This window comes from Dipodomys merriami, unplaced genomic scaffold, assembly GCF_024711535.1.
Source record: "Dipodomys merriami isolate MVZ:Mamm:240054 unplaced genomic scaffold, mDipMer1.0.p SCAF_17, whole genome shotgun sequence".
NCBI classification, from domain to species: Eukaryota; Metazoa; Chordata; class Mammalia; order Rodentia; family Heteromyidae; genus Dipodomys; species Dipodomys merriami.
The window spans coordinates 16,994,492-17,008,575 of NW_027203048.1; the positions used below are offsets into that span (position 1 = coordinate 16,994,492).

At 41.1% G+C, this 14,084-nt stretch overlaps 1 protein-coding gene across 4 annotated transcripts in view; it reads left to right on the forward strand.

Annotated features, from left to right (window-relative positions):
* Crim1 (cysteine rich transmembrane BMP regulator 1) overlaps positions 1–14,084 on the forward strand; it is a 182,602-nt gene that overhangs the window by 150,220 nt on the left and 18,298 nt on the right. For 3 of the 4 annotated variants that reach the window (XM_070025357.1, XM_070025359.1, XM_070025360.1), the window contains 4 exons: positions 804–925; positions 2,022–2,231; positions 5,890–6,105; positions 8,983–9,204. In XM_070025357.1, the coding sequence (XP_069881458.1) occupies positions 804–925; positions 2,022–2,231; positions 5,890–6,105; positions 8,983–9,204 (770 nt within the window). The remainder of the gene's footprint in view (positions 1–803; positions 926–2,021; positions 2,232–5,889; positions 6,106–8,982; positions 9,205–14,084) is intronic. The other variant, XM_070025358.1, reaches the window with a different exon arrangement.

Genomic DNA, 14,084 nt, shown 5'->3' on the forward strand with positions numbered 1-14,084 from the left:
AATGTAGAGTGTGTGGGCTCCTTCAGTATCAGCCTTTGTAGAGAAAAGAATTCTTGGTAAGAACTTTTTGTCCAGATAATCTCCACTTAAGCTACTGTGACTTTTAAATAAAGAACATATCTGTTTGTTTGATACTCATCAACACAGAATTTGGGCATTGTAGCTTACTGAAGGGAAAAACTTTCTCCTATACCTCATGGACAGAGGAATTAAAAACTGATATTCTTTATGAATATTGGACCTAATGAAGTCAATACTGGACATTGATTGAGTGTAAGATTATTATTCCTTGTCAGCATTATGGAGTCTTTTAGGTCTGTGGATCTTTACATTCTCCTGTCTTCTATAAGATCAGGAGATAGTTCATTAAAATTTTTACTTTTGTTTGGACTCTCAGAGAATGTGAGGAAACCTGCAGCCTCAACGAAAGGACTTTGGTCCCTAATACTAATTTCCAGCCTTGACCAGTGATAGGTCCTTCCCCTTCCTGTTTGTGGAGTTGTATATTCATCTTTTCTGTTGTGGTACCAGTTTTCCTAATTAAATCAATGATCATGCCATTGTAATTCTGACAGCCAAATCCCAGAAGCACAAAGGTGCTTCGGCAATTCTAAACCTTAGTCACGGATGGTCAGTGGTCATCAGCACAGAGAGCTAATTATACAGCACCCCAGTGGTTTTGATAGAAGTCAAGTCATTCTGCTTAAATGGTGATATCATTTTGTTGACCCTTGATCTGGGTTCTTGGGCATCATTTGAGACTTTTTGATTTTCTGACCTCTGGCAAAATTTTAATTACCCAGGAAGAATAAACATGGCTGTGACATCTGTCGTTGTAAGAAATGTCCAGAACTCCCCTGCGGTAAAATCTGCCCCTTGGGTTTTCAGCAAGACAGTCATGGCTGTCTTATCTGCAAGTGCAGAGGTACGTATGAGCATGTGGCCCTTCCCCTCACACAGCCTGGGGGAAACAAAGAACAGAGGGATATCCTGCCAATGAAACAGTTTAAGTAATTGCTGCCATTCTGACACAACTGTCACCTTATATATGGCCCTCCCAAGGGACTCCCTTTTCCTTTCATCTTAATGGAATTACAGGGCTCAGCACAGAATTTAAAGCAAGCATAGGATGGATAAGCACACTGACCAAATTAATTAATCACTTCTAAGTTCTTCACTTTTACCTGTCTCAGGAATTTTAGGCTAAAGCTAAAGTTTATCTCAGCCTCCTTAAACTAGAGGCCACTCTTTCCTGGAGCAGGATTGATATAAATGATAAGGTAGACTTCATTTTGGTGCCTATAAGAGTCTGCTCTGGGAAAAGAGTTTTCCCTGAATATGTAGAAACTGAAAAGCACATGACCATTCTGGATCGGACTGTGAGCCAAAATCCTGGGAATCCCAACTGCCTGAGACTTCCTGATCTGGTTATAGTCTTAAAACCATTGTGAATATTCCACATGGGCCTTTGCCTCATTCCCACCTCCCATTCCCGTTTATAGATGTCAACAGGATACACAGACTAATCAGCAATAAAAAGTCCCTAAAGTATGTTCAGTGTCTTTTCAGAGTTGGACAGTAACCAATTTAGTGGTGGTTTTGAAGGGATCAGAATAAACAAAAAGCTAGTCAGTTGCTTTGGCATATCTATTAGTTGTAAGGGGCCCAGGAGTTCCCCATCAGACGAAGCTTCTTAGAGTAACGTTTCTCAGTATACACATGTGTAGTAAAGCCAGTGCTTGTTTTGACTAAAATACAACCAGTGAAAAAAAGTAAAAATGAACAGTTCTTAAGGAGAGTGACAGAGAAACATATTTATAGGCTTTTTTCTTTCATCTTTTTTTCTTTTCGAAATGAAGAGCCTATTGACTTAAATTCTTTCCCTGAGCATTTCTGACGTGACTGACTGTCCTTTGTAAACATAATTTTGGTGGCTATGTTACATTCCATGTAAGGACACTACAGGCTGTTTCTCCTGTGCCGTAGCTGCTTCTTTACCAGGCTGCCTTCTGTCTGTCCAGAGGTCCTTGCTTCAGCCGGACCACCCGTCCTGTCAGGCACATGTCTGTCAATGGATGGCCATCATCATAAAAATGAGGAAAGCTGGCATGATGGGTGCCGGGAGTGCTACTGTCACAATGGACGGGAAATGTGTGCCCTGATCACCTGCCCAGTGCCTGCCTGTGGCAACCCCACCATTCATCCTGGACAGTGCTGCCCGTCATGTGCAGGTAAAAGCTGAATTTGGCTGTCCCCGGTGGGCTCCAAAAGCAAAAGGCTTTGCTGCCTTGAGTGGCCTCATATACACCTGTTACTCTGGGGGACATGCAGGGTTAATCCCCGGGATACTTTTTTAGCTTTCCATGGCTTCTGTTAACAGCCGTGGAATCAGCCAGATACAATAAATGATTAGCTGAAGATTATAGTAAATTCTTAATCTCTAGAATTGTTTGCCTGATTTTGAGTTGTTTCAGCGGTTATATTGATCTTTGAATTCCTTTTTTGTTGAGGTTTGTGGCTTATATACATAAGTCCAAATCTCCATTTTACTGATAATGTATTAAAACTTGAATACTTTAATTTGAGGTAATGGGTGCTAGCATTATTTCATAAAAGCTTATCACTTATAAAGACATACTTAATAAGAAGAGAATTTTTCAAGTCTGTGGATGTTGCTTTTTTTAAAAAAAATTTATTATCTTTAAGTAGTTGTACAAATCGTTTATGAATACAGTGTGTCCAGATTAGGGTCACCCTTTTCAACATTCTCACCCATTCATCTCTCCCACCCCTTTTCTCGCTTTTCTTAATTTTGTAAGATATACATTGAATTGCTGACTGCATTGTTTTTAGTAAATGAGCATGTGACACTGTTGCCAAATGCAACAGAACATTTAAATCCAGAACATTTAAAATTATAGTAGCAGTAATTAAGTTATTTGAGGAACAGATTTTTAATTCATGGGGCTATGAATTACAGTTGTCAATAATTATAATACTTCATTTAGTACTTTTTATCTCAGGAGCTCAAGACAGTTCTATTTCTTCTATTCTCTCTGCAGGCCACTTCAAGATACAAAAGAATACATGTAGACAGTGTTTTATTTGGAAATCACATAGAAATATCAGTTCTTGTACCCAGAGTAACATAGCCAGAATGCCAGGGAGAAGCAAAGTGTCCGTATTCTTACATTAGATTTCTTCTGATGTTTCAGTTCATGGTCACTTTTTTCCTGGTGCATTATGGCCTGTACCTCCTTGTGGACTACTCGTCAGGAGTCTGAAGCCTGCTCCTTTTGCAGAAAGACAGAATTAAGCCTAAAAGGGATGGTGGCTCCTGCATTGCCTCCCCTGGAGGCAACAGGAAAAAGAGACATATGAAGTCCCTTTTAGCTCTGAGCTTCTGCACACATTACTAACTGCACCATCAAACTGAAAGGCAGCTTCCATATCCCCCTAGATATGGGACAGATTACTAGAAAAACAAGCCAAGAATAAATGGCTGTTTTGTTTCCCCAAAGTTCAGTTCGGTATGCTCTGTATTGCAGCTCTCCTTTTTTCCGTATTTTTCTACTTTAATGTGAAAAACGACTTTGTCCAGTGGATCAGATGGTAAATGAGCAGCTGAATGATACAGAACTCTATAAAGACCTCTTTGAGAACAGAAATAGCATTTGTTCCCAAAGGATCCATGCTTTAATGCTTTCAGGTGGACCTGTTTAAACGTGGGACCCACACCTGACTATGTTTACATGTGTGCGTTGAGTCTGAGTAGTTAGATGGGTAGAAATGAAGACTCCTCTCAGAACAAATGATTGGCCAAAGAACTAAAAGTTAGGGAGACCAGAAGGATCTTTCCTACAAAGATATGGGAAGTTCTATATACATTTTAATTATATTTTATTGTTATTTTCTGGATATACATGTGCAAAAACATAGATCTGTCAGAGATTTACTCCTATAGTCTTTTTTTAAAAAAATAAGTTTTTTATTGTGAAAATACTATATAGAGGGGTTACAATCACATGAGCAAGGTAATGAGTACATTTCTTATCAAGCATTGTTGCCTCCTAATTTGTTTTTTCCCTACCATCCTCTCCCTCCCATCTCCACAACTGCACTCCCCCACCCTCACCCCCACCCTCCACCCCCACCCCCTGCCTAAATTGTAAGGTTCATTTTTCGACATAGCATCTTGTACATCTCATTGTTGCAATGGGTCAACCTGTATCCCTATTTAAACAACCTCTCTATCTATCTGTCTATCTACACCTGTAGTCTTTAGTGGACTGCCACATGTGGTTTCTGATGATGTCCCATTGTATTCATGGACCCCTGCTGTAAGGAATATTTTCTCCCCTCTCCTATTCAGGATCAGCCAACAGGTTTTTGTTTTTCTTCTGGAATGAATGAGAAGCTACCATGAAAGTGGTTTTTTAATTTTGTTTTTCCCCCTTCTTTCTTACCCTCTTCCTTTTTCTTTCTTTTCTGTCTCTCAGCCCCTTACTCTTTTGCCTTAGACACACAATAACAAAGAGATTATGGATATGGGACCCTCCAGGCCACCCCTCAACACACCAGCATTTAAACAGGTGGCAATGTTGAATCCTCTGTAAACCCTTTCTAAATGCATTAGGGGCAGCCTTTCTCCAACATTACTTTATTGATGCAGTTTTCTGGGGTACATCCACTTGGGTAAAGTTCTAGGCCTTCTGAAAATCGTTCCTTTATCTGGAAAGCAGCCTACAACACTTTATCCCATCAGTATCGTTGACCCAATTGCTTTGAAAGTAACCCCAGCACACTCCTAGATGATTTCAGCTCTGAGTATCTCTGCACAGATGGGGTAGTTCTCCTGGGGCCCTGGCCTGAGCCAGCAGTGATGTCTCCAGACTATTTCTCAGCAGGATTCAGCACTGTCAACACTTCCTTGAACTGCTTGTTGTATTTGGACTGCAGGAATAATGTTAATGTCTTCATACTTCTCATTTCCTCAGCACAACTTCAGGGCAACTCCCAGTACCTCTACAGACATTTCAACATTAAATTCTCTCTCTATCATTATCATCTCACCAAGGGACCAAAACCACCTCTCCTCTGGGGGAAGAAATCATAGTTATCATCAGCCTCTCGGCATTTCCCTCTCTGGATGATGATATCGCCCAACAAATGTTTAGTCTCAGGTGAGGGTTTTCAGACTGTTGATACCAGGGGAGCATTCCCACTCTGTGTGCTGGCAGCCTGCTGAGATGAGGTGTGGCCTGTTGACAGTAGACCCTACTTCCCAGTGTAAAAGTGCCAAGGAGCCCAGAGATAATGGAGTGGATAGGGAATACATCAGGGGGAAGTTTTGTTTCATCTAGGGACATCCATTATTCAAACAACCATAGGTGTGAGTTCTAGGCCCCTGACCATGCTAAATACTCTGAGTTTCCTCCTCTGTACAGTATGATAATGGAACCCACCTCATAAGGTTGCTGTTACAAAGAAATGTCGTGAATAATGGAAATAATTGGACCATAGCAAATATTAAGTAAATGAAAGATCTTTATACTAGACAACTCCTGCACATTCTCAGGAAGGCTGGAGTGGGGTCTCCTTCCTGTAATATAAATCTCATTGAATTCTCTCATGACTACTGTTAGGCTTGAGCCACTTGAACCTTACTTCCTGAGATCAGCTCTTCTGCCTTTCTTTTTTTTCTATTTCTATGCATGGAATATTTTTCTTTTCTTCACGACTTGTTCTCTTGATAAGGATAGGGTGAGAGAACTCTTCAGACAATTCCACTTTTCTTTCCCTTAAAACAAAACATCACCAATTTCTTCAGGAGTTAGAAAGACTGAAAATGAATAATTTCTTGTGTTTTGATCTTGTTTCATTCCCCAGATGATTTTGTGGTGCAGAAACCAGAGCTTAGCACTCCTTCCATTTGCCATGCACCTGGAGGGGAGTACTTTGTAGAAGGAGAGACATGGAACATTGACTCCTGCACCCAGTGTACCTGCCACAGCAGCCGAGTGCTGTGTGAGACCGAAGTGTGTCCACCATTGCTATGCCAAAACCCCTCTCGCACTCAGGACTCCTGCTGCCCACAGTGTCCAGGTAACCAGCATGGTATATGGGACAATACTTGTTGGGGAAGGAGCTCTGGGCATTGTCATTCTGACCAGCAGGTCAGGGTAAGCTTCGTATGGGAGCGTGCCAAACCTTGAAACCTGCGCAGAAATGTCTGCCAGCCTGCTTCCTAAATTCCTTCCTTTCTATTGACCACATATTTATGCCATCAATATTCCTGGCACCTGAGGTGACTTTGAAAAGCAAGAGATACTTTGTTTTTCCTGCCATTTGCCCTTTAATCCTACCTCTCAGACTCAAGTGGGGGGTGGGGGGGAAAATATATATATATATATGCACCTTAGTAGACATAGTCCCTGTGTACCAAATTGTTCCAGGTGACTTTGCTGATGCAAAAAAGTCATCTTTATCTCCAACAGATGTGAAGAATAGTTAGTTAACACAAATACAATTCTTTGGAAAATAAAGGTGTTGATGATATTTTGAAATAGTCCCATTGTCCCCTCCCTCAGACCTCAGGTGATTAATAAGATCTACAAGCATTATGTGATAAGCACTCCCCACATATGTCTCTGACTGTAACAGGTAAATAGGTGGTCATGTAAGAAGTAGTTTTAATGAAAATTTGTCAAGATTTTAAACATGAGTTACTGAGTCTACAAAACAGTAATTCTAGTAAACTGTAAGAATATGTGGCTTTTTACAACGACACTTGATTTGATATGCAAAATGACCAACTTGGTAAAACAACTGGCTTTACTTGGATGTTGTTTAATCTCTCTTAATTTTTCAACTTAAGTCAGTATAGTAATCACTGCCCTTGTAAACATATACTCTTTTTTTCTCTCTTGTGCCACATCCTAGCTTGAACTCAGAGCCTGGGCACTGTCCCTAAGCTTTTGTGCTGAAGGCTAGTGCTCTACCATTTGAGCCACAAGCCTGCTTCCATCTTTTTGGTTGTAAGAGTCTCATGGACTTTCCTGCCCAGAGTAGTAGCTGAGATTACAGGTCTGAGCCAAACTAAACATATATTCTTAAAGCAATTTGATTGGTAAAACATAAACCCTTGTGTTTAGTTACTTTTTTTTATTGTATTGGATTATCTAGTTAGCTGTCCAAAATTGTGTTCTGTATTAAATCCTGCACTCTAGTGTCTAAATCTTTCGGAGTTGATGCTCATAGCGGCTTTTTAATTGTGTCAGATGAACATGTAGCCACATTGTTTTCTCATTTTTCAGCCAAAAATGTTATTCCAGTACAAGAACTTTGGTGTAATCAGCAGCCACATTAATCTGATAAGCTTAATAATTCATGTGATATTTTTGGTAGCATAAAGTAAATTCCCAGCCAGGCGCTGGTGGCTCATGCCTGTAATCCTCGCTACTCAGGAGGCTGAGATCTGAGGATCACAGTTCAAAGCCAGCCTTGTCAGGAAAGTCCGTAAGACTCTTATCTCCAATAAACCACTAGAAAACTGGGAGTGACGCTGTGGCTCAAGCGGTAGAGCGGTAGAGCGGTAGAGCGTAGAGCGCTCGCCTTAAGCTGAAAAGTGCAGGGACAGTGCCCAAGCCCAGAGTTCAGCCCCACAACCAACAAAAAAAAAGAAAGAAATTCCCATGTATTAAGTTTTTAGGCTATGTGTGACCCATTCCCACTCTAGTGTTTCATTTTGTTCTGGTTTTGTCATCACTATTTTCCCCAAATGCAGTCCCTGCTGTTATTTTTCTATCATAGAGAACTGTGGCTGGCTTGGCAAAAGTGGCTCATACTCATCAACTATTCAGGAGGCCGAGACCTGAGGATCAAGGTCCAAAGCCAGACCAGGAAAATAAATCTGAGAGACTCTTATCTCCATTTAACCAGCAGAAAGCCCAAACTGCAAACATGGGTGAAATGGTAGAACAACAGTCTGGGCCAGGGCAGGGGGAGGTGGCAGACCATGGTTATTCCCATTCTTCAGGTAGAAATCATTTGCTAGTGACAGGGAACTTATATCCATTTAGTTTTTCTTCTAATAGATAGTTGTGGAGTATCTAAATTGACCTATAGGATCCTGAGGTTGATGAGAAGAGGAACAACTTGTGCTGTGGAACAGTAATGCAACAGAAAATCAGATACTCTCCAGTGTGTTCCATATTATGAAATAACCACAGAGTGAGGAGTGTTTTGAGAGGGAGGAAGACACTTCTGCAGGACTAGAAGTGATTGCCCAGATTCACAGATGGGAGACCTAATTGGATTCAGAGATTCTGCCTGGGAGAGAAGGGGAGTACTCCTTAGTTAAGACAGGACACCTCAGGAGAAGAGCACACATGTGCAGAGCCCTGCAGGTTCTGACTGAGTAAGGTAGCACTTGCTGTAGCCCATCCTGTGCCTGGCTTTACTATCTTATCTGTAAAATTAGACCTTGGAGGTAGATGTACATCTATCTATATAATGATGAAAAAGCTTTGTAAAACATACAGGTATGAAAAGGAACACAGCAGAGGGTGGTGATAGTAGCATACCTGGCCCTCTGGAGAATGAAAGGTTTTCTAGAAACCTCCACAAGACACAACCAAGTGATGTCACCCCCACTGTAGTCACAAAGGAGATTGGGAAAGCAGGGGGAAAGGATCACCCTTTCCAAGTCTTGGGACCACCTCAAATAAAATCAAGACTTTGTTAGGCTAAGGAAGAAAGGGTAGAGCAGCTGCTATACAGATAACGAACAATCTTGCTAACAGGTCTCTTTTGATCTTTGTTATTTTGTTTTATAATTCAAGGCTCTGCCTAAATTAGACATCCTGATTCATGACTGAGCAAAATTTTTTAAGGAGGCACCCAGAGCTGTGGTGGTTAAGACTGCTGGAGAGCCACTCAACTATTGTGCACAGTTGCTGACCTGTTTGTTCATTTTTCCAGATGAACCTCTCCGGCCTTCCCCACCCCAAAATGAGAGTGTGCCTAGTTACTGCAGAAATGAGGAAGGGGACATATTTCTGGCAGCTGAGTCCTGGAAGCCTGACGTTTGTACCAGCTGTGTGTGCATGGACAGCGTGATTAGCTGTTACTCTGAGTCGTGTCCTTCCGTGTCCTGTGAAAGACCTGTTTTGAGAAAAGGCCAGTGTTGTCCCTACTGCCTAGGTAAGAACAAGGAAAAGCGTATTTCATCTCTAGCGGTGGCCATTACATTATCATTGACAGCCATTTGCCTAGATCTGTTAATTTTTAATTTTTTTTTTTTTCTGGTTGACATGTCACAGAGACTTAATGAAGGAAAAGATGAGCTGCCAAGACAGAATGTGTTAAGAATAAAGAAATGTTAGCTGGGCTCATGCCTGTAATCCTAGCTGAGATCTGAGGATCATGGTTCAAAGACAGCCCGGGCAGGAAAGTCCATGAGACTCTTATCTCCAATAAACTACTAGAAAACGGAAATGACAGTGTTGCTCAAGGAGTAGAGCACTGTCCTTGAGCTGAAGAGCTGAAGGACAGCGCTCAGGCCCAGAGTTCAAGCCCCACAACCGACCAAAAAAAAAAAAAAAAAAAGAATCAATGTTCTCATGGGATGGAATGGTATTATAGATTGCACTGCCATATTCCTTTGGGATCCTTTGTCAATTCAGGAATTTCAATATAGAACTCTCTTTCTCTGCTAGTTTTCAATGATTGATTTTCCCATCATTTTCCACATTAGAATCCACTTAATGTATAAAACTCATTGCTGTCATGAATCAACTAAATATGAAATATTAATCTCCCAGTTTTCCTGTCTTACAAAGTTTAACTGATTCTATTTAAGCCACATGGTTGTCCATGTTGATGGCCTAGGCACACAGGGAAGCCTGAGTAAGTGACAGCGCCCTCTCCTTGTGACTCATGGTGATACAATGTGTAGGCAGAGGACATACATATATTAGCCCCTAATATCCATTCCAAACTGGTCCTGTGGACATGAGCCAGATGCTGTTCTGGGACCAGAAGGCAAGGCTGAGACAGCTGGCAACTCTAATCAAGGACAGTCCCTCCTCCCAAGGCTCTCACTCTTTATTGCTTTTGCATCCACTAAAGCTAATAAAGTCAATTGAAAGACAGACCCATCTTAATCCAATAGTGAACCTGTAATCAGAGTAATAAGTGAAAAATTAAGACGGTTTGTATTAATTGCAGGTAGTGTGCTGCTTTCTAGACACAGTGTCATTGTTAATATTTGGAGCGATACCTAGACTAGAGATCGAGCCACAGGACTTTGTGGCAGTTTAAAATATATACCTATGGGGCTGGGAAGGTGGCTCAGTGGTTGAGCGCTTGCCTTGCATGCATGAGGCCCTGGGTTTAATTCCTTAGCACCACATAAGCAGAAAAAGCTGGAAGTGGCGCTGTGGCTCAAGTGGTAGAGTGCTAGCCTTGAACTTAAGAGCTGAGGAACAGTTTGCAGGTCCAGAGTTCAGACCCCACAACCGACAAAAAATAAGATAAAATAAAATATATACTTATTCTCAGGAATTTTGTAGTTAGGTTTCTCAGTATAATAAACAAAAGAGTATTAAAAATTACGTTTGGGAAGCTGGATTCTTTCCTTAAACAATATCCATATAATTTATTTTTCAAACTGTGATGCTTTTGAAAGTTAAATGGAGGCTATTAATAATTATGATAGCCTAGCAGCTGAAGACCAGGAGTGTCTATGAGGCCAGGACATACGGTAGCTCTTAGTGACTGTGACATTGGCTCCTCTGCACTGTCCATAAGGTTAATATCTTCTAAAAGAAGCCAGAAGTATATCAAGGCATATATCCAACTTAGTACCTCTATTTTTGCAAAGGGTTGACTAATTTTGTTAAAGATATGTCTCTTCCTATCATGATATTTAAAGCTGGAGTTGTATCTAGTACCTTAGTTAAGCTGCTAGTTCAGGCTGAGGAGGGGGGAATAAAGCTAGCATCACTTTTTGCACATATCAGGACTGCAGTAACAAAATATTGATAAACCAACCAGGGATGCTTAGGTCATCCCTGAGAAACCAAGGCCTAGGAAGCCTGAGAGTGTAACATTACCTTCAGAGGACAACTCTAGCAACAAATCTCAGTGTCAAAGATTCTCAGTTTCTTTTGTTGAGCTAAACTTCCTATTATGTCTTCCTACTTAATAGGTAATTTTGAAACTAGCAAAATTTTCAGGTAATAAATCTGTGCTAATAGTAGATCATTTCTCACAAAAAAAAAAAAAAACCAATAAAGTCGGGGCTGGAAGGGTGGCTCAGTGGTAGAGCACTTGCCTTGCATGCATGAGGCTCTGGGTTCGATTCCTCAGCACCCCATAAGCAAAAAGAAAAAAAAGGCTGGAAGTGGCGCTATGGCTCAAGTGGTAGAGCGCTAGCCTTGAGCTAAAGAGCTGAGGGACAGCGCCCAGGCCCAGAGTTCAGACCCCACGACCAGACACACACACAAAAAAAAACAACAATAAAGTCAAAATTATGGATAGAAATCTGAATAAAAGTATTTTATTTAACATTTGCTGTTACTTTTTCCTTCATACTTTGTGTTCCTGGATCATTTAGACTATACATTCTCCTTTAGAGAAGGAAAGAAGACCAATTTGCCTCAAATTTGTGATTTTTGACTTTAGATTGTAAGCACTTTCACTGAATTGTGGTGTGAGCTTATAATGATACAATAGAAAATTTGTGTTCCATCTCCCTCCACAACTACCCCTCCCACATTGGTGTATGTGTAATTATATGTGATAACTCCTCTTCGGATAAACTTGAGACTTATCTTCAGGGACTATATTGTAAAGATTTAATATACGCTACGTAGCAACTGTGTGTGGTATTCACTGGATCATACTGTTTGTCATATTAGTGAAATAATCATTAAGCCTCTTTTGCCTACATCATGCATATTTTGTAAATGGTGTTATTAGATGTTAGATTTCACCCCTTCTTACATGGCCTCGCTATGTCCATACGTTTAGTTCATAACTGTCACAATCTTATCTGACTCTTCAGTCGGTTTAGGGACCTATTCTTTGACCAGCTAATAGGTCCTGTCTTCCTTTCAGCCTGATCCGTCTTTAAGGGTGCCAAGCTTGCACAAGGCTGGCAACCCTAAAGGCATTTAACAGCTGTACCTCTGTGGCAGCCCCTCATCCCCCTGCAGTGGTCACTTAGCAAAGGAAGAAGAGGAAACGTGTCATGGGTGGCTTGTAGTAAAGCACCTCATTGGTTTTTTAGAGGGCCTTGAGGGCCAGTGTTTACACTGCAGGCTTTCAGGTCCAACCCAGTTTGTCTTTCTCAGTTCTCAACCCAGATGAGGTGTGCCTCACTACTGACTGCACCCTAGCAGTTGCCTCACCCTAGCTGGTGGCACTGACCTAACCATGGCTGCAGGTGCTCTTCCTGGGTGAACGCCTCCCTGATGACACAGCTCTAAGAACTTCATACCTGTCATGAAGCTGACTGCTCAACTGACTTCTTTTTTAGGGATCAAACATAAAAACTTTGCTTGTTTTCACCTTGTGAGGTGCCTTTTTTTTAACCATAGAGACAGAAACCAGTGATTCTACTAAAAGTAGTGTTCTAATTACGAGCATTTGTGTTCCTTTCAGCTGAATTATCAAGTCACTAATGTGCAGTGATAATGCTCTCCTTTGATGTGTGAAGGCCTCATATTATGTGTGCTAATTTAATAGGATGTGTAATACAGACTTAATTAATGGGATTGATGATTAATTTTGAAACGTGAACAGCTTTGTCTAATTGCTGATAATACCCATCATTAGAGAATTCATCCTTCTACTAGAAAGAAAGTAAGTAGTAATTACCCAATCATTTTCATGGAGCACCTTAATTGATTTTCTAATGTTTTGTATTTTGGCCTCTTACAAATATCCACACAAGCTTAAGCTTGTATTTTCATAGGTTTGGGGTTGTGTTTTTTTTAACTGTAAAGATGATATAAGAATGAGTCAGATAGAGAAAAGGACTTCAGGCTGTTCTAATTTATGAGAGCAGATGTGATATGTGTTTCTGAATAGCAGAACTCTATGGTGACAGGCTTTATGTGAGAGTGAGATAGAGAAGGTGCAAAGAATCCCTTAGCCATATCACCAGCGCCACACCTTCCTCAGTCCTTTTCAGTTGTTTCAGTGCTTGAACGAGATCTTTATTCCATGACCACCCAAAGGATGGCCAACAAGTAAACCAGCAGCCATTCTATCACTATATCTCACTATAGCTCAGGGCTGCACACTTCCCTGCCAACCCTACATGGAGGACCAAGCTACAAGCAGCATTAGCAACAGGGCTATGAGTTTTCCCACTAAACCCCCAGCATCCAGGGAGGACTCAGTCCTTCATCATCAGCTAGTACACAAAAAAAGCAGTACTTCAATAGCAAAGTCCTTTCTTAATCTAATCTAATCTAATCTAATTTCTTAATCTAATCTTCTTGACTTCAGGAAGTAAAATGCTCAAATGTGCCCCTGATCAGCTGATCTCATAGACCAAGACCAACAGAGTCAACAATTCTGTGCTGCCTAACTTGAAAACGTTACTCAGTACATAGAAGATGATCTTGAAAATTATGATTAGCAAGGACTTAATTGTAACTGTGAGTTATTTTAGGAGATATTTGAAGTCAGACATTTATAGTCATATTTGTTGGCTGGAAATCCCTGAGTCAGTCTATCTTCCTTATTTAAAAAGTTTTTGCCAGGAGCTGGTGGTTCCTGCCTGGAATCCTGGTTCCTCAGAAGGCTGATGGTGGTTCAGTGTCAGCCCAAGCAAGAAAGTCTGTGAGACTCTTACCTCCAATTAACTGCCAAAAGGCCAGAAGTAGAGCTGTGGCTCAAGTGGCAGAGTGAAAAAACTCAAGAACAGTACCCAGTGTGTGTGTGTGTGTGTGTGTGTGTGTGTGTGTGTGTGTGTGTGTGTGTGTGTGTGTGTGTGTGTGTGTGTGTGTGTGTGTGTGTGTGTGTGTGTGTGTGTGTGTGTGTGTGTGTGTGTGTGTGTGTGTGTGTGT